General features: G+C 52.9%; 1 protein-coding gene across 5 annotated transcripts in view; it reads left to right on the forward strand.

Moving 5' to 3' along the window:
• The window catches only part of GSG1L (GSG1 like), a 207,833-nt gene that overhangs the window by 66,227 nt on the left and 120,669 nt on the right, over positions 1-20,937 (forward strand). For all 5 annotated transcript variants that reach the window (XR_006212352.1, XM_042971343.1, XM_042971345.1 and 2 more), the window contains exon 2: positions 5,340-5,387. Coding sequence is in view for 4 of the 5 variants with exons in the window: in XM_042971343.1 (XP_042827277.1) it covers positions 5,340-5,387 (48 nt within the window). In the remaining variant the exon portion in view is untranslated. The remainder of the gene's footprint in view (positions 1-5,339; positions 5,388-20,937) is intronic.

Genomic DNA, 20,937 nt, shown 5'->3' on the forward strand with positions numbered 1-20,937 from the left:
TGATTGCAGGTTATTCCAACAAACTGGGAATAGGAAGAGTATTCTCAACTTGACATAGATTACGAAAAACCTACAGCAAACATCATGCTTACTGGTACAAGAGTGAATGCTTTCCCCCTAAGATCAGGAACAAGACAAGGACATTTGCTTTTGCCGCTTCTTTTCAACATTATGCTGGAGGTTTTAGCCAGAGCAGTTAGGCAAGAAAAAGAAATAAAAGACATTGAGATTGGAAAAGACGAAGTCAAACTATTTGTATTTGTGGATGGCATGATCTTGTATAGAGTAAATCCTAAGAATCCACTAAAAACCATTAGAATTTATAAACATATTCGGCAAGATTGCAAGGTACAAGGTCGATACACAGAAATTAATCTTATTTTTATACCCTAGAAGAGAACAATCTGAAAGTGAAATTAAGAAAACAATTTCATGTACAATAGCACCAAAAAGAATAAAATTCTTAGGAATAAATCTAACAAAAGAAGTGCAAAACTTATATGCAACAAACTACAGAACATTATGGAAAGAAATTAAAGGAGATCTAAATAAATGGAAAGGCATCCCATTTTCATGGACTGGAAGACTTAATATTATTAAGGTGGCAATATTCCCCAAATTGGTCTACAGATTCAGTGCAACCCATGTTAAAGTTTCAACTGGCTCTTTTCTCAGAAATCGACAAGTTGATTCTAAAATTCACATGGAAATGCAAGAGGTTCAGAATAGCCAAAATCATCTTAAAAACGAAAAGCAAAGTTGGAGGGCTCACTCCCTTTCAAAACTTACTATAAAGCTACAGTAATCAAAAAACAGGGTGGTACCAGTAAGAAGGATAGACATATAGATCGATGGAATAGAATTGAGAGAACAAAATAAATCCTTCCATTCATAGCCAGTTAATTTTTGACAAGAGTGTCGAGACAGTCCAATGGGGAAAGAATAGCCTTTCAAATGGGGCCGGGACAATAGGACGTCCACATAGAAAAGAATGGAGTCAGACACCTTTGTATACCGTACGCGTCAATGTCCAATAGATGACCTAAAGGTAATGGTTAAAGGGATACAACTCTTGGAAGAGAGAAGAAGAGTAAACCTTCATGGTGTTGGGCTAGGCAAAGCCTTCTGAGATATGACACAAAAGCACAAGCAACAAAAGATATATTGGACTTCATCAACATCAAAGGGCACCGTCGAGAAAGCAGAAAGATTGTTTGCTGAGTGGGACCAAATGTTTGCAGTCAGATATCTGACGAAGTACTTGTATGTGGAATATATAAAGAACTCTTACAACTCAATAAAATGACAAAATAATCCAGTTAAAATGGGCAAAGGATCTGAATAAACATTTCTCCGAAGATGAAATGAAAATGGCCAATAAGCACGTGGAAAGATGCTCAACATCACTAGTTCTTAGGGACGTGCAAATCAAAACCACAAGGAGATACTACTTTCCATCTGCAAGGATGCCTATAATAATAATAATAATAATGACACAATAACAAGTGTTGATGAAGATGGTGAGAAATTGGAACCCTCGTACGTTGCTAGTGGGACTGTAAAATGATGCTCCTCCTTTGGAAAACAGTCTAGTGGTTCCCCAAAAAGGTTAAACATAGAGTTACCAGGATTTCCACCTCTATGTATATACCTAAGAGAAACGAAAACTTGCCCACACGAAATCTTGTACATCAATGTTCGTCCAGAGCCAGAAAGCGGACACAAACCCAAAGCCCGATAACCAATGAGTGGATAAATACGATGTGTTGTATCCACACCGTGGAATATTATTCAACCACAAAAAAGGAACAAAGTGCTGATGCACGCTACAACGTGGATGAACTTTGAAGACATCACGCGAAGAAAACAGTCAAGGAAGCCAGATGCAAAAGGCCACATATTGTATGGTTCCATTTATGTGAAATGTCTAGAAGAGGCAAATCTGGAGACAAGGAAAATACATCAGTGGTTGCCCCGTGGTGGGAGGATTGGGGGAAAGGGGGATTGCCTGGTAATAGGTATAGCGTTTTTTGGGGGGTGATGAATATGTCCTAAAGTTGATTGTGGTGATGGTCACACAATCTTGCGAATATAGTAGGAATACACTGAAAACCTTTATTTTTTATTTATTAAATTTTTAAAAAATGTTTATTTACTTTTGAGAGAGGGAGACAGAGGCATGAGCAGGGGAGGGGCAGAGAGAGAGGGAGACACAGAATCCGAAGCGGGCTTCAGGCTCCGAGCGCTCAGCGTAGAGCCCGACATGGGGCTCGAACTCACGAGCCATGAGATCATGACCTGAGCTGAAGTCGGAGGTTTAACCGACTGAGCCACCCAGGCGCCCCTAAAAACCTTTAAACTGTTACTTTAAATTGGTGAACTGGGGTGCCTGGGTGGCTCAGTCGGTTAAGCAGCCAACTCTTGGTTTTGGCTCAGGTCATGATCTGGCGGTCCATGAGTTTGAGCCCTGCATCAGGCTCTGTGCTCACATTACAGAGCCTGCTTGGGATTCTCTCTCTTTCTCTCTCTCTCTCTCTCTCTCTGTCTGCCCCTCCCCTACTCGCATGCCCTCACTCTCTCTCTCTCAAAAACAAAAAAGATAAACTTCTAGGTGACGAAAAATTTTAACATTTAATGTTAATGTATTTGTCTTTAACCGATGCAATTGCAAAAATACAATTTTTAATTTAATTTAATTTCTTTATGTAGGAAGGAGCCCAACAGGCCAAAATGCCTAGGACCCACAAGGTCTGAACGTGGCCCTGGGTGGCGTCGGTGTGCATTTGACCACTAAAGGCTTCTCTCTCCAGATTTTGAGAAAACCATAGAACATTAAAGAAAGCATGAAACAATTCATTCAGATCTGTCCGTTCTGGCTTGCCACTGTTCTCTCTCTTTTTTTTTTACCCTCACTTCCAGTTGTTGGCTGTCAACAAACATCCCTTTCCATGGGTTCTAATCTTGGTACCTCTGGCTCGCTATGTGGCCCCAGTTGTTCTCTCTGTGGCCCCGAGTCTTATTGTCTTCATCTGTGACGGGAAGCGGGGCCCCAGAGCCTGAGGGAGGAAACGAGCGTGACAGAACCACAAGAGTGCCGTCCAGCCCCCTGTGGCCTCATGAATCTTTGGAAGGGGTGACGTCAATAAGACAGGAATCCACTCCTTAGCTTGGCACTCAAGACCCTTTGTGATCTGGCCCCCGCCTTCCTTCTCAGCCTCACGTGCCAGCACACCCTTTATTTATATGGAGCAGGAAGGACGTTCAGGATCCCACAGGGGCTTCCAGGGACCCTCTTAGAGAAGCATTCACAAGCATCAAGCAGACGCATGAGTTGAGAATGCCGGAAGCTTCCAGATCTTTTTTGCCCTCCAACCCACGTTCGTTCCATTTGGACACAAAAATCTGTATCCTTAAAATCTGTATCCAGTAAAATCCTTAAACCAGGGGTTACAAGCAGACCCTAAAGGTCAGCCAATCCAGTGCCCCCGGGGGCCGGCTGGGTGGCCTCAGTGAGGCAGGGACGGGCAGGGACTGTGGCCGACTCCAAGGCTCGTCCGCTGTCTGAAGGGGGCAGCATCCGGCCCGTGTGATTGTGGCTGTGTGCCCTGGGGGCCCAGCACGGCCGGGTTTCTGAGTCTTCATCTGGGCTCACAAGGCAACATTTTCCCTATGCTGGGATCCTGTGTGGGACGCACAAAATGTGTCTGTGGGTGGGGGTCCAGCCTGCGCCACCTTTGTGACCGAGGGGCTGGAGGCTGGGCCGTGTGTCCTCAGTGGTCAGCACAGTGCCCAGCATCGAGGAGGCCCCGGAAGAGACTGAAAATTTGCGGTTTCTTATAGGCATAAGGTTTGGGTGTAAGGCTTTCGCTCATTTGTTCATCCGTTGGTTTGTTCATCCATTCATATATTCCTTCAGCAAATATTTAGTTTATAATGTGCTCACTATGTACCAGAAGCTGTTTTAGGTGATAGGGGCCCATCAGGAAGAGAGATGGGCAGACAGGGGAGGGACCTCTGGAATATTGAATAGATTAGCTAGGAAAGGCCTCCCTGAGCAGGTAACATGTGGGGAAAGTGGTAAAAAAGAGGAAAAGTAAACCATTCAGCTCTCTGAGGGAAAAATGCTCCACGTAGAAGTGGCAGCCTGTGCAAAGGCCCTGAGGCGGGGAGGGAAGGTTCCCGGCACATTTCAAGATCAGCAAGGAGGCCGATGTGGCTGGAGTGGAGTGAGTGAGGGGGAAGCTCGTAGGAGACGAGGTCAGGGAGGTGATGGGGGGACAGATCGCACAGGGCCTGGTTGGCCGCCCTGAGGACTTGGGTTCTGACCCTGAGCGATCTGGGAACCACGGGAGGCTTCTAAACGAAGGGACATGATCCGTCTGTGTGAATAAGGGCAGAAACAGAGAGACCCAAGCAAAGGCTGTGGGCGATGGTGGCTGGAACAGCGGAGGGGGTGAGAAGTGGTCGGATTCTAGATATACCTCCAAAGCCAGAGCCACAGACCAGACGTGGAGATGTGAGAGCAAGAGAGAAGTCAAGGTTGACGCTGCGGTTTTGGCCCGAGCGCGTGGGAGGCCGGAGTTGCCGTTTCCTGAGCGGGGGGCGGGGGTGCACGAGGATGTGGGGCGCGCCCTCGTGGCGCTGACGACTTGTGGGCCGTCTGTCCAAGAGTCACATGCAAAAGCTAGAACTGTCGGGTGACCGGATGTCCCACAGGGGAAGGCCAAGGTGCCGTGAGAGCTTAGAACAGGGAAAGTGTGTCCCCGGCAGGGGGGACGGCACGTGTGGAGGCCTCGTGGTGGAGGGAGCCTGAGGAGTGTCGGGGGCCGAGTTCAGGGGTCCCCGTGAAGGAACTTGGGCTTCATTCTTCAGGAAGTCATCAGAGGGTTTTGAGCAGGAGAGAGAGAGAGAGGGGGAGAGTGTGCGTGTGTGTGCGTGTGTGTGCGTGTGTGTGAGATGTGATCGGAACTGTGTGGCTCCAAAGCATCCCTCTGGCGACAGCAGTGTGGAGGCCCAGGGAGCCCCGCGAGCCGCTGCCCTCATCCTGATGGGTCTGGATGGGGTTGAGGCCATGGAGGGGGACTGAGGGCTCGGAGCAGGTGCCAGCGACTGGGCTGGATGGGTTGGATCAGGAGGTGAGAGCGGAGGTGGCCTCCCCGGGGCTGTTCAGCTGAGTTGGCAGCAAACATTCCTTGGGGACACTGACTTTCTGGGAATAAAGGTTAGAGACGCTCGGGTGCCACGCCCACTTGGCGACAGGGCTCAGGGAAGGGGAGAGGCGAAAGCCTGAAGCCCTCGCTGCCTCTCACATTCTGAAAACCCTTCTTTTCTTTTCGAAGGTGAAACATGTCGCAGCTTCATTGACCTGGCCCCAGCATCGGAGAAGGGTAAGTGTGGCCCCCGCTCAGGTCTCAGGTGTGTGAGCCAAGCGCCCTGCAGAGACGCTTCCTGCCCAGGTGGCTTTCCAAAGCCCCATGAGAGCTTTTCCTGCCGCGCTCATGGGCGACGGCTCCCCAGAGGAGCCTGAATCCTGCAGCTCTGAGTTTCTTAAGCTGTTGGGAAGGGGACAGAAGCAGGTGGGGGATCATCCTGTCCCCACCCCCCGCCACCGCCGCACCACTCCCCTCCGCAATCGGGGTGGCCCTGAGAGTCATTACGCTTCCATCCTTCCAGGGCACAGCAGGACTTCGGGGAGGTAGGACGGGTGTGCAGAAGTTGGGGTCAGGCTAGACCAGTGTTGGGGGCACTGCCTTGAGCGCAGGATTTGACCTCGGGGGCAGGAAGCCAGATGCCCTGTGTCTGTCATCTCAACAGGCGTGGGGAGGCCCCAGTCACTGTGCAGAGATGACTCCCTGGTGTGTGGGGTCCACGAACAGAGATTCTGCCCCCCGGTGATGCTCCGGTAGGATGGTCAGGGGCCGGCCATCCTGTGGGGTGAGCACAGCAGTCAGGATTAAGTTTAGCCACAGGAATGGTGATCCACAGTAGCTGGCTTTAAAGGACAAATGTGCCTTGCTTTTATAAAAGTTTGGAAGTAGGCAATCCAGGGAGGCTCTGCCCCACGAAGCTCTCAGGATCCGGAACCTTGCTGCCCCTCTCCATCATCTCTGTGCCTTTGTCCTCATGGTCTCAGATGGCAGCTGGTGCTCCAGCGGTCACACCTGCCTTCTGGGAAGCCACTTAGAAGGGTGCAAAGGAGGAAGGGCAAAGCTTGCTGGTCAATTCCAAGGTTTCTAGAAGCTGCCCGCGGCACCTGCTCATGTGTCCTTGGCCAGAACATGATCCCAGGGCCAGACTCAGCTGCAAAGGAAGCTGGGAAATGAGACCGCTATCCCGGCAACCATGTGCTCAGAGAAGTCAGGGGTTTTGTTATTATGGAAGAGCAGGAGAATGGATGCTGGAGGGTTCGCTGCCGAAGGGACGTAGGGGTGCGGCCGCCTCCCCGCCTGCCCACCCCTGCCCAAGGAGGACGGCTGCCAGGAGAGGGGAGGTGTGCAGGTGTCTTCAGACAGCCTAGAGATGAGGAGAGGGCTCTGGTTCTGGAAGTCAGGGTGGGGAAACTGAGGCAGAAGTCCAGTGCTAGAAACTGTCCCAACAAGGGGGATCTCGGTGTGCCTGTCCGGGGCTTGTGGCCACTCGTGCCTCTTGCTGGTGGGGCTGGTGGCCCTGCAGCGTCCGGAGGTTCGGGGACTGGAGGGTCCGTCTCTGACCCATCCCTGCTGATGGCAGAGAGGGAGTGGGTGAGGGGGACCTATGTCACGGAGGCTGCTAATGTTCCTGTCTCACAGACACTGTCCCCTTGAAGACCTTCAACCAAGTGGCAGCTCATGAGACAGGGACCCTCAGGCCCAGGAAGAGGCCCAGACGCCCCCGCCGAGCAGCCTTTTGGCAGGGGGCACTTCCTCCTCCCTTTCCTCCTTGGCTTTCCCAGCGACTGTGCCCTATGTGGCCGCTACTCGTGGTCACCCCTGAAGTTCTGAGCTGAGCAACTGGGCCCCAGCTTCTAAACCGAGGTCAGGAGGGGCACCTGGGTGGTTCAGCCGGTTAAGCCTCCAATTCTTGGTTTCGGCTCAGGTCATAATCTCTCGATTGGTGGGATCGAACCCCACGTCGGGCTCTGCGCTGACACCATGGACCCTGTCATGCCGTCTCTCTTTCTCCCTCTCTCTCTGCCCCCCCTCCCCGCTTATGCTCTCCCTCTCTTTCAAAATAAGTAAACTTAACCAAGAAAAGTTGAAACTGAGGTCCAGAAGCGCCAGGAATACTGCTGGGTAATACGGGGCGGACGTTCACTGAGCGGTTCCTCTGCACCAGGTGCTTCCCAGGCGTTAACCAAGAAGCCTCCCCCCAACCTTGGGGGGCACTGACAGACTCGCCCCACTTGACGGGTGAGGAATCGGAGCCTTAGAGGCATGAAGCCGCCTACGCCTCACATCTCGCGTGGGGCAGAGCCCACGCTTCGGGCCCCCCTGTGCTGTGGCATCTTGCGAGCCCGGCCCCGGGGGCGGCCCTCGAGAACCCCGAGCCAGTGATCCCCCCGAGGCCTGGGAGCTCCGGGCTCAACCGTGCTCCGCATCTGGCTTCCGGGAAGCGCGGCCCGTGTGCGCGCACGTAAGCGTGCGTGTGCGTGTCGGGTTGAGGGCGAGTGTACACGTGTGCGATCAGGTGCTCCCGTGAGTATTGCACACGTGTGTCTCCTGTGTGGACACGCACGCGCGCCGGTGGCTGAGCGTGTGCGTGTGAAAGGGCATGCGCTTGTGTGTCTAAGGGTGTGTGCACGCGTGGGCACGTGTGGAGTGCATACACGCGTGTGTCCATGTGAGCATGTGCATATGAGCATACACGGGTATGTGTGTGCACGTGTGAGTGTCCGTGTGAGCATGTGCATATGTATGTCTAAGCGTGAGCACATGTGAGCATGTGTGGAGCGCATACACATGTGTGTCCATGTGCATATGCGTGTCCAAGTGTGAACATGCACGTGTGTGCACGTGTGAGCGTGTGAGCACATACATGTGTGTGTGAACACACACACACACGTGTCCAAGTGGGAGCATGCACGGATGTGTGTGTGCACGCGTGAGTGTCCATGTGAGTATGTGCATATGTGTGTCTAAGTGTGAGCATGCATGAGTGTGTGCACATGTGAGCATGTGTGGAGTGTGTACACATGTCCGTCCATGTGAGCATGTGCATATGTGTGTCCAAGTGTGAACATGCACGTGTGTGCACATGTGAGCGTGTGTGAGTACATACGTGTGTGTGAATACACACACGTGTCCAGGTGGGAGCATGCACAGGTGTGTGTGTGTGTGTGCACGTGTGAGTGTCCATGTGAGCATGTGCATATGTGTGTCCAATTGCGAGCATGCATGGGTGTGTATGTATGTGCATGCGTGAGCATGTGTGGAGTGTGTACACATGTGTGTCCATGTGAGCACGTGCATGTGTGTCCAAGTGTGAACATGCATGGGTGTGTGTGCACGTGTGAGCGTGTGGAGTGTGTGTCCATTGTGAGAATATGCATATATGTATCCGAGTGTGAGCATGCACAAGTGTGGGTGTGCACGTGTGAGCATGTGTGAGTACATACATATATGTGTGTCCATGTGAGCACGTGCATATACGTGTCCAAGTGGGAGCATGCACGGGTGTGTGTGTCCACGTGTGAGTGTGTGTGGAGTGCATATACGTGTGTGTGTCCAGGTGAGCACGTGTGTCCAAGTGTGAACATGCGTGGGGTGGGTGTGTGTGTACACGTGTGAGCGTCCATGTGAGCGTGTGCATACGTGTGACCCAAGTGCCAGCGCGCACGAGGGTGTGAGCACGTGTGGAGGGTGCGTGTCCACGTGTGAGCACGCACGTGCGTGTGTGTGCCTGTGTGAGCATTGTGGAGCGGGTACACGTGCGTGCGTGTCCGCGTCCAGCGGCGGGCGGGTCGTTCACGCCTCCTCCTGGAAGCAGTCGTCCTTTGTTCCTGCTTCTTTTACGAGGACCGAGGGCCCCGGGGAGATTGTATCTTTGTGTTTTCCCGGCCTCGTGATTTTCCCTTCAGGGCTTGGCGGCCACGTCAAGGACCTTCTGGCGGCGCATATAAAAACGTTTATAAGGAGGCTGAGTGGGCTGGCTTTGCCGCCAAGCTGCAGAACGATTTTCGCGCCCTCCCGGCCTCTCAGGCACGTCAGCTGTCCCCTCAGATCGGCGGGGTTTGTCGCGCAGCTGCTGTGGCCTCTCCCCGAGCCCCCCCCCCCCCCCCGCCCCCCGGCCTGGCCCCCCCCCCCCCCCCCCCCCCGAGAGGCCTGCAGGAACGTGACGCTCACGGGTCCGTCCCTGTGCCCGCCTCCCACGGTGACTGTCCGTGTCACGGATGAGGTCCCCGAGCTGCGGAGACGGAGCGCTGGGTGGGGGCCACGCGGGGAGTCCGGGGCGGGTGTTGGAGCCCGGGTGTGTTCTCGCCCCAAAGCGCACGCGTCTCCTGGCTTCTTGCCCCCGCGCCCGCCCCCTCTGGGACTTCCCTTCTGGTCTGCCGGATATGGTAATGACCACGACGCTCACACGGACTGGCTTTCACTACCACGTGCCAGGCAGTGTTCTGAGAACGTTACACGCAGGGACTCGTTCTAGTCCTCGTTTTACAGGTGAGGAAACGGAGGCATAGAGAGTGAATTGACTCGCCCAAGGTCATACGGTTAGGACGCTGGGTTTGAACCTGAGCCCTTTGGCTCTTAAATACGCCAGGCCTTCCAAGACTCTGTGAGCGGGTGAGTGAATGTGTGTGTGTGTGTGTGTGTGTGTGTGGTCAAGGCTCGGTGTGTGTATGCGTGAGCAGGTACTGCTGTGAGAGCGTGTGCACGGGTGTCTCACGGGTGTGCTTTCATGCTGGTGGGTGAGCGCGTGTGAGAATGGGGGTATGTAAATGTGTGCACAGGTGAGACTGTGCACGTGCATAGAGCCATGGGGTGTGTTCATGTGTGTGCACGTGTGTGTGTGCACGGATGTGTGCGCATGTTCACAGACGCATGGGTGTGTGTGCGCATGTGCACGTGCATGTGCATAGATGCACGGTGTGTGGGCATGTGTGAGCGTGCATGGATGTGCATAGCTGCACAGCATGTGTTTATGTGTGAGCGTGCATGGATGTGTGTGCACGTGTGTGCAGGTGCATAGATGCATGGTGTGTGAGCGTGCATGGATGTGTGTGTGCACATGTGCATAGATGCACAGTGTGTGTCCACGTGTGAATGTGCACACATGCGTGGATACGTGTGTATATGCGCAGGGATGCATACATGTTTGCGTGCATGTGTGAACGTGGGTGTGTACTGGGTGATACTCCCTGCTCCTCCTGCACCAAGACCTCTGAGCCAAGTTCAGGGTGTCCTCAGACTAGGTCTCCCCTTCTTTTCTTGACCTCCTTCCGCCTGGCAAACCATAGTCACACTTTCAAGGCCCTTCACAAATGGCACCCCCTCTTTGCCATTTTCTCCAGTACCCTCTGGTCCCTTGCTTCCCGACCCTGTCCCCTGGAAAATTATTTGTCTGTCATCAGTATTTTTAGCATGACGTGCATTTTTCTCAGTTTGTGCCTGACCATTTTAGTTTTGTGCTTCACATGGGAAATATCTTTTTGTTTTATACTAGCCTAAGCCACATCCATTTTTCATCTGGATTCCTGCCACGGTCTCTTAACTGCTTACCTCCTTCCATGTTTGCCCCCTGATTCACTTGTGCCAGAATGATTTTTTTAACGCGTAAGTCAGCTCATGCGAATCCCCGTTTAAAACCCGCCCTTGGCTTCTGTCGCACTCAGAGAAAAAGCACACGTTCTCATCACAGCCTGTAAGGTGTGTAGGGTCTGGCCCCGTACCTCTGGGGCTCATCTCCTGCGCTCTCCCCTCCCCTGCCGTCACCACACTCCAGCACCCCCGGATCCTTACTGTTCCTTGAGTCAGCCAAACTAGTGTGTGCCTCAGGACCTTTGCACTTGTCATTCCCTGCTCCCAGAACACTGTTCGCTCAGCTCTCTGCATAGCTGGTACCTCCGTCATTCAGGGTTCGGTTTGAATGTCCCAGCTTCAGGGAAGCCTTTGCATCACTTATTATGCCTGCAGTGTATTCAGTGCTCGCCTGATTAACATGGTCAGCCCCGCGAGGGCAGGGATTTTGTCTCCTTTGTGACTCATTGTGTCCCCACTGCCCAGGAGGGAAGCCTGGCGCTGACAGGTACTTCACAACACCTGTTGAATGGATGAAAAATCAGCATTGATTTTAACAGTATATACTCTTGGTATGAAAATTATAATAATTCTTTTTAAAAAAAGTTTCAAGGTTTATTTATTTTGATGTTTATCTTTGAGAGAGAGAGAGAGAGGAAGAGAGAGAGAGAGAGAGGGAGAGAGCAGGGGAGACACAGAATCCAAAGCAGGTTCCAGGCTCCAAGGTATCAGCACAGAGCTGGACGTGGGGCTCGAACTCAGAAAGCATGCAATCATGCCACATCCAGCATCGTGCTGGGTAGCAAGCCGCCCTGGAGCGCAGGGGCATTCGGCATTTACTTTTTGCTCCCGTGGTTGGGGGTTATCTTGGTTCCAGGATGTGGTCTGGGCTCACGTCTGTTCCACGTGTGTTCCTTCTGGGGGCCGGGTAGAGGGGACAGAAACGCAAGGTGCCTAACCGCACAAAAACGTTTTCGAGTTTTGCTGGCATCGTATCTGCCAACATCCCATTGGCTAAAGCAAGTCACACGGCCACTGCCAACATCGGCGAGGCAAGAAATACACTACCCACGTGGGGACCTCCGGGCCTGACCACAGCCTCGGGGATGGTTGTGTTGGAATTGGCTCAGCCAGATTTCTGGGCGTGTGTGTGTGTGTGTGTGTGTGAGACTCATTGATTTGCAGGTCAAAGTCTCCCCCGGTCGTTGTCATCCCAAAGTGACTTATGTATTTCTCCAAAAGGGACCCACATGTTCGGGTGGGTTTCCTTGCCGGGTACCAACTGAACAGCCTCTGCATGCCAGTCATTTGCACGCAGGCCCTTCCATGTGACAAACGTTTCCGGAGCACCCACTACGTGGCAAGCTCTAGGCTAAGCTCTGGCGGTGTAGACACGAACGAGGCAAAAAAGTCTCTGCCCTACGGGTGGGGAGAGGGCTAAAAATGGTTAGCAGACTTCGGGGAGGGGCTCCGACAGAGGCTAAAGAATCCACCCTCCGCTGGAAAAGGCAGGAGGAATAATGTTCTGCCGCCTCAGATCCCTGCAGAGAGTCCGGGAAGATGTTGGGGTTCTCCTCCCTCTACCTTATTAACGGTGTTCCCCGGTAAGGATTGGTCCCAAGTCACCTGTCACGGTGTCATGTGGGGAATGCTCCCGGTTCCTACACCCCAGTTGGGAGCTGTCCCTCACAGGTCGATGGGCTGTCACTGTGAAAGAATGAAGAAGCCTCCCGTGACCCATAGTTGCCATCAAGCCTGCACCCTTCAGCTCCTATCTGCTTTTCCTCAGTCCCCATCGACACACACAGTGGAGCACAATTCGGCAAGGGGAGTGGACGGTCTACACCGTGGGTTTGCGCAGAAGAAGCCAGAGTCAAGAGAATACCTCCTACGACGATGCCACTTAGGGAAAACTGGAAAACAGGCACGATGAGTCTAGACTGTGAGACGTCAGGACAGCGGTTGCCCTCGACGCCTGAATGGGGGACGTGCGGAGGGCCCCGGCGGCTGGCGATGTTCCGATTCTTGGTCTGAGTGCTACATGGATGTGTTTAGTTTATGAGAAGTCATCAAGCCGTGTAGTTACGATAGATGCGCTTTTTCTGTCTGTATGTGATGCTTCAAGAAAGAGTCAAACAGTTTCCCACACTGAATTCTAAATTATCCTTCCGAAGTGAAAAATCCCACCGTATCAGGGTTCTGCTTGAACCCTTTCCCTGGCTCCCAAGCTTAAATATCCCAGGATGTTTGAACACGGTGTCCGTGGCCCTTTGTGGTCTGGTCTGCCTTTCTTACTCCACTTCCTACCGTCTCTGACGTGGACCCTGGGCTCCAGCCCTGTCCTTCTCCTTGCATCCACTTTCCTTGAGCTCTCCGCCATCTGTCAGGCCTCTGTGCCTTTGCACATGCCGTTCCCTCCGTTTGGTCTGTGGACCTTGGAAAACTTCTATTTACCCTTCAAAACCTAGCTTAGACATGACGTTTTCTGCCAAGCCACCCCTGAACGCAGAGATACCCACGGTGACTGGTCCCAAGAACACCCGTCATTCTGCATTGAGATCATCTCCATCAGACTGGACACTCCCGGAGGACAGGCACCGGGTCTTGTCCTTCTGATGGCTCCCATGCTCCAGCCAGAAAGGGTTGGCACACAGCAAGAGTTTAGCACATGTTTGTTGAATGAAGGAAGGTAGGGAGGTCCATGTTGCAGACCCTGGGTGACCCGTTTGGGTTTGGAAACTTGGATCCTGACTCAAGAGTCTGTGGTCTCCCCTGACCCCCCTGGGCTGAGCTGCCCAGTTGTCCCTACTCGCGTTTCCCAGCGAGCTGGGATTTCTGGCAGCCACCAGCTGGCAGCTTTTTGGTGAAACATTCTCCAAGGCTTGTAGGTTTCATTTGTTTCATATTTCAGGGACGTGTAACAATGTGGTGGCTCCACGGCCACAATCCTGAGTCTTGCCTGAGTCATTTCTCCCTTCAGTTTCTATAATAGTCTCTTGTTGGTTCCCCGAACCTCTCTGTTCTGCGTCTGAAATCGATTTACAATTCTGCTGCTCACTTAATTTATTTAGTGCATTTCATTGATTTATGTCATAGAACTGAAACGTGCATAGATCAGAACACGCTGGGCAGGGAAGGAAGGGGACAAACCAACAGTCACGGCTGCCCGGGATCTGACATCGGAGCTTCGCGCAGGTCAGCCTGCTGGCTGCAGCCCCAGCACGCCGGGTGGCCGGCGCATCCCGGGCCTGTGCGTTAATCCCGGGTGATCTTTTCGCTCTGTCTGCCTAGGGAGCTCTCTGTCAACCGTCACGAGCCAGCCCAAAGGTCCTGCCTCTGCAGAGTCCTCCCTGCTTCCAAATTCCCGGGTACCTATCTGTGGCCCCGGGGCCTGGCAAAAGGAGAGGTCTGATGCTTTCATCCCATGACGCAGAGACTTCAGGACACAAAGAGACAGGGGACCAGCCCCGATGGTTGACACGTCCATTGTTCCCTCTCACCTGCCATTCCCAGACAATATTGAGATGATTCTTGCAGCCCTTTGGCTGAGGTGGGGACTCATCAATCATCTGAATGGCCCTGGTCATCTGTGGAACCAGCAGAGCCCTGGAATCCTAAAGGAAGAGATTCTCTCCTGGCCATTCTCGATAAACTCATAACACAGGCCGCCTCACTGGGTGCCGTTCTCGGAGGCAGGGCAGGCCGAAGCCTTGTGTTCGGACACCGGCCACATCGACCTCGTCCCCCTTGCCGCAGGCCGGTGGTCGGTATCCTCCGGTGCCAGGCTGTGTGCCAGGATCCCGGGCAGTGAGGGGGGGGGTCACCCGCAGCTCCTGCTGTTGCGGAGCCTTCTAGTGGGGGACCGACGAGGAGGAGACTCACATCTGCGGACCCGGGGGCCCAGAGGGCTGTGGAAGGGGCTCAGGATAGTCTGGGTAGGCCGTGTGGGAGGGGTGCCAAGCAGGGAGGGTCCCGAAGGACGAACGACTGGTGCATAAGGGGCCCCAGGGGCTGTCATTCCTGGAACAATGAGTGGCGAGGACGCCAAGAGTCCCATGAGGCAGATGCACAACGCACGGTTACTGGAGGGATGAAAGGAAGAAGGAAGGTGGAGCCCAGAGAGGTTAAATGCCTTGCTCGAGGTCACACAGCACATTTAGGTTAGAGTCAGGCTCCCCCTCCCCCCCCCCCCCCCCCCCCAGGCTTCTGAGGTCTTTTCAGCAGCAGCAGCCTGCCCACCCTGCCACCCCACCCACCCATTCTCATCCATCCCGTCCCTCCCACCACCCGCCGGTGTCATTTTCTCCAGCACCACAAATGGTCCTCTCACCTCCCTCGTTCTCAAGTGGCGGATCTGTCACTTTCTGTCCTGAAATTCTGGATTCCTCTAATTACGCGCTCTTATTAAAGGTGATTACATCCCGACGGCTGGTGGAGGACTGCTTCTGGAGATCACAACATCGAGTAATTGCTTTAGTTGCCCTCATTCCAATTATTCAAGATGATCTTTCTAGGTAATTGGGTGTCTGGGTAGTCTTGCCTGCTCACTCTCTCAGAGAGCGTCGTATTAACCCCAAACGGTGACCAGCTTTCGTGTTTCGTAATTGGAAACAGTTTCCCCGCGGTGAGAAGACCCTCTTAAGTGTAAACAGTGGTAATTTAAATTTCTAAATGACTCCGTGTCTTATCATACTTTGGTGTGAGAAATTAGCTTGGACGCTTCAATCCAGACTTTTGCCTGTCTGAGCAGAGGTTTTCAGCAGTGTGGAGGGGGCGGGGCGGGAAAGGGGATAGGGTTTGCTGAGCTGCACGGGGCCTGCAGAATTTGAAGGATGCTGGCGCCTTTCCAGAACCCAGAAAAGTCTTTCCATGGGCTGGTTCTTCCTGGACCCCTCCTCGGAATGGAATTTGCAACAAGGCCCTTCGATTTAGCCCGGGTCTTGCATCCGCAAAGCCTTTTCACTTTAGACCCACGATGATTCCTTCAAATGAGGTTAGACATACAGCTACAAATCAGGTTCACCACGTTCAGTTGTGCAGGTTACTCACTGTGCGAGTGGAGGAGTCACGGTTCGTACCGGAGTCTACTCGAATGGCGTGGGGTTGGGCAGTACGCATCCCGTACGGTTGTACGTAGGGGCCAGGGATACATAGGCAAGGTTAAAGGAAACCATTCAACACACAATTTATACCTACACCTCAACACTGAACCACTCTGCCTAGTATGAGCTGGGGATTTGTGACTCTGTTTTGTCGGGTTTCCTTGTTTTCATCGATATTACTTCATTGGTATAATTTAGGCACAGCGAATTGCATAGCTTTTAAAAAAATTTGTTTTTAACATTTATTTATTTTTGAGACAGAGAGAGACAGAGCATGAACAGGGGAGGGGCAGAGAGAGAGGGAGACACAGAATCGGAAACAGGCTCCAGGCTCTGAGCGGTCAGCACAGAGCCCGACGCGGGGCTCGAACTCACGGACCGCGAGATCACGACCTGAGCGAAGTTGGACGCTTAACCGACTGAGCCACCCAGGCGCCCCTAAATTTTTTTTTTATGTTTATTCATTTTTGAAAGACAGAGAGCACAAGCAGGGGTGGGGCGGAGAGAGAGGGGGACACAGAATCCGAAACAGGCTCCAGGCTCTGAGCGGTCAGCACAGAGCCCGACGCGGGGCTCGAACTCACGGACCGCGAGATCGTGACCTGAGCCGAAGTCGGACGCTTAACCGACCGAGCCGCCCAGGCGCCCCGAATTGCATAGGTTTTAAATGTACAGTTCAGTGAGTTTCAAGAAGTGCTTACACGCATGTAGCTCATACCCCTGTCCAGATAAAGACCCATGGCCATGGGGTGTCTGGATGGCTCAGTCGGGTGAGCGTCAGACTCCTGGTTTCAGCTCAGGTCATGATCTCACGGTTTGTGAGTTCGAGCCCAGCTTCGGGCTCCACGCTAACAGTGTGGAGCCTGCTTGGGATTCTCTCTCCCTCTGTCTTTGCCGCTCCCCTGTTTGCTCTCTGCCTCTCTCTCTCAACAATAAATAAATAAATGAACATTAAAAAAAAAAAACACGGCCAGCTTCATGGGCATGCGACCCATATAGTCACATAAGGTCTCACGCATAGAAGGGCTTTACATTTGATTTAACGCTCTACGGTCACTGTCTTGAAATTCTTAATAAGTTTTCTAACAACGGGTGCAGCATTTTCATTTTTCACTGCCTTCCAATTTGGGCTGTGTACTTCCCCCCCCCCAAAAAAAAATTATTATTCACTATTTCTTTTTACACCAATTCATTTAGAAAGCCTACTTTTTAAAGCCTCGTCCCGAGTAATGATATCTGTCAACTCACAGTTTAGTGTGAGTGTTTATTCTTTCCAAGATGCTTTAGAGTAAATAATAATAATACCCCCCTCGCCCATTTTTTTCCGTTTTGCCAACATGCCAGACCCAGCGGCGCCCCCAGCAGCTTGATGTGGCGTGGGTTGCTGGTACACCGAGTCATGGGTGGGGAAACTGAGGCCCAGAGAGATTAAGTCATCTTACCCAAGACCATATGGGTCGGCAGGGCGGGGTGGGAACCCGGGCCCGCGGGCCGCAGTCCTCGAATGGCACCGTGCCACTTACTGCCTCAAGACGAGGTATTAAAATAGAAAAGAGGGACGCCTGGGTGTCTCAGCTGGTTGAGAGTCCAACTCTTGATTTCGGCTCGCGTCACGAGCTCACGGTTTGTGAGTTCGAGCCCCACGCCTGGCTGTGCGCTGACCGTGCAGACCCTGCCTGGGATTCTCTCTCTCCCCCCTCTCTGCCCCTCCCCTGCTTGTGCTCTCCCCCTCCCCCCCCAATAAATAAATAAACATTAACAAATAAAATAGAAAAGGATCTTAAAACGAGTCGGGACTGGGAAGGACTGAGGTCTTAATGAAAGAGAAGGACAAGTTACACGTTGGCCAGACGGGGCCGGGGAGGAAGAAAGAGCCATCACACCGCGTGGGAACGTCGCTCGTGATCCCCCAGGGCGCTCGCACCACATGCACCTTCCTCTGCGTCCTTGTTGTGGCACCTCCTGTTCCAAGAAGGGAGCCCAAGCCTCAACGCACACACCGTCCAGGTCGGAAGGGCCCAGGGACTTGATCTCACCGTGTGCTCCAGTTTGCAGATGAGGAAACTGAGGCCCCAAGGGAAAAGCTCTCCGTGGCTGCCATGGACTGAGTATAGTGAGCATACCAACTGAGTACTCTTGAGAAATGGGGCCAGCCCTGGCGACGCAGTGAGCACGTATTGAGCGCCCGCTGCATACCGGTCCCTTCTAGGCGTGTCGTACCGTTTGATCCTCTCATGGGCCCGCAAAGTAGGTATTCTTACTATCACCCCCCCCCCCCTTTCGGGACAGAAAGCTGAGGCTCCGACAGGTTAAGAAACTCGCTTCCGGTCCCGGTGCTGGCAGAGCTGGGATTTAAACACAGAGCTCCCGAGGGCAGTGCTCATGCAGAGCGTGGGCCCTGGATTCAAATCCTGACTCTGCCTCACTGGCTGGGGGCCTCGGGCCTGCCACTTAGCCTCTTGGTGGCTCACTTTCTTCATCCCCCAAATGGGGATAATAGCATCTCCTTTGTGGGATTCTTCTGTGAATCAAATGGAATCATCTGTGCCAGGGGTTGGTTGGCTCGGGGTCTGGCCCGGTCAACGCAGCTTGAATGTTCTGTGGTATTTTTCCCCAGCTCCCCAGCTCCCCAGCTCAGTCAGCAAGAAAGCTAACTCAGAAAGTAACTCAATTTGCATGTATTTCTACTCGACTAACCTTTCTCGAAAAAATCCCAGGGTCCCATGACCTGCTACACACTTCCCCACCCCTTGTTTCGTTTAATTCTTTCGACAGCTCTCTGGAGTAGGTGCTGTGATTTCTGGTTTACACCCAAGGACACAGACTCAGAGAAGTTGAGCTACTTGCCCGGGGTCACACAGCAAAGCGATGCATCCCTCAGTCCCGTGCTGCTGCCGCCACGCCTCACAGGTCTTTCCGCTCTGCCTGGTGCCTCCCGGCCCCTCTTCTGCCTCTGAGGCCCAGAAAAGTCTTTGGTTGGCTTTGCTGTGTGTTCTGAGCCAGCCAGGCGGCCCCACCGGCTCACAGCTGTCGGGGACCGTGTGGAGCGGAGGGAGGGAGCAGCCGAGGGGCCCCACGGCTGCGCCTGTTCCCGGCACCCTCTGCTCCTCACACGTCCCATCTGCTGGCTTCTCCAGCCTCATCATTTGCAGCCATCTGCCGGGCTCCCTGGAGGCCCCTCAAAGGCCTGGGATGTAACGCAGAAACCCCCGAATGTGCTGCCTTTTGCCCGCCTGGGGAGCAGAGGGGTTCAAGCCCCCTGAAACCCTCCCCACGCCTCGAAGCCACTAGGAACTACAAACCCAAGAGAGAAGCCGTCTCACAAGGAAGGTTCTAGAAGGCTGAAGCCTCTGCCCCGATTAGCTGCCCGGGAACTGACTCCCACAGCCCTGATGTGGATTCCCGGGGCCAGCCCGACTCTTACAGGCTTTGTTTCCTTTAGGCTTTTGCCTGAAATCTCATGTTGAGTTTAAAAAGCCTGGCGTCTCTTGGCTGGGATGCCCCGGCCCCTGCTTGTCCGCAGTCTCTCCGGCCTCTTGGGCTTCGGATTTTCAGCACGCGTTTTGCCAGAGGCTGATGGAGGCGTGACGTGGGGGGTGGTGATGGGGTGCCTCTGCAGACGGGAGGACGCACAGGTGGCTTCTCCAAAGCCGGTGTCTGGTTGGTCTCGGCACTCGTGCCCCTTTGCCTGGCCCGTCTCTGGTGGCGAGGACACAGGCTGTCGATTTGATTCATTAACTTTTAATTTTTTTTTTTTTTCCGTAACAGCTTTGTTGAGATATGAGTACTTACCATACAATTCGCCCACTTAAACGCGTACAGCTCAGTGGTTTTCAGTACATTCAGGAACGTGCAACCATTGCCACTATGAATTTTAGAATATTTCCATCACCCTGAGGACAAACCTTGTTTCTTTTTTTTTTTTTTTTTTTTTTTAATTTATTTTTGGGACAGAGAGAGACAGAGCATGAACGGGGGAGGGGCAGAGAGAGGGAGACACAGAATCGGAAACAGGCTCCAGGCTCCGAGCCATCAGCCCAGAGCCTGACGCGGGGCTCGAACTCACGGACCGCGAGATCGTGACCTGGCTGAAGTCGGACGCTTAACCGACTGCGCCACCCAGGCGCCCAAACCTTGTTTCTTTAAGCCTTCCCCCCCTCTGCCCCGCTCAATCCTCCAGACCCCACAGACCTAGACAACCCGTGGTCTGCTTTCTGTAGATTTGCCAATTCTGGACACATATGAATGGAATCGTGTCACGTGAGGACTTTTGTGTCTGGCTTTTCTCACGTAATATGTTTTCAAGGTCGTACACATCGTAGCAGGTGTCGGTCCTTCATTTCTCTTCACTGCCAAATAATATTTCATTGTATGGGTATACTATCTTTTATCTTTTATTTATTTCTTGAGACTTAAAAAAATGTTTTAAATGTTTATTTATTTATTTTTGGGAGAGAGAGAGAGAGAGAGAGAGCGCGCACACAGGGGTGAAGAAGAAAGAAGAGAGAGAATCCCAAGCAGGCTCCACGCTGAACGTGGGGCCTGGGAAGCGGGGCTCGATCTCATGACCGTGAGATCGTGACCCGAGCCAAAGTCAAGAGCTGGACGCTTGACTGATTGAGCCACCCAGGCGCCCCTATTTATTGAAACTTTTTAAAATTGCGAAAGATAGCACAGTTCAGAAACATACCTAAAATACAAACACGTAGCTTAGTAATCTATTGACCAGCAAAAACTTTTTATTCCCACTGAGGTCAAGACAGAGATTGTCGCTGGCGCCCTGCCCCCTGGCAATGTGTTTCTTCACAAGTGGGGTCAACTCCTGACCCCAGAGGAGAGTAATCACTGCCTGGCTTAAGGGTACCGGAGGGGGCAGCAAAGCATGGCTCGCCACCTGTTTGTGTAAATAAAGTTTTATTGAAACGCAGCCACCCCCATTGTCTTATGTGGGTAGAGCTTTTGTGCTGTAATGGCAGAAATAAGGGGTTGAGAGAGAGACCACATGGCCTCTGGTTCACAGTGCCCTCACGTCGTGGAAGGGGTTAGGGAGCTTTCTGGGGGATTATACGGCATTAACTCCATTCACGAGGGCTCCACTCTCATGACCTAATCTCCTCCCA

This window comes from Panthera tigris, chromosome E3 (genome assembly GCF_018350195.1).
Source record: "Panthera tigris isolate Pti1 chromosome E3, P.tigris_Pti1_mat1.1, whole genome shotgun sequence".
NCBI classification, from domain to species: Eukaryota; Metazoa; Chordata; class Mammalia; order Carnivora; family Felidae; genus Panthera; species Panthera tigris.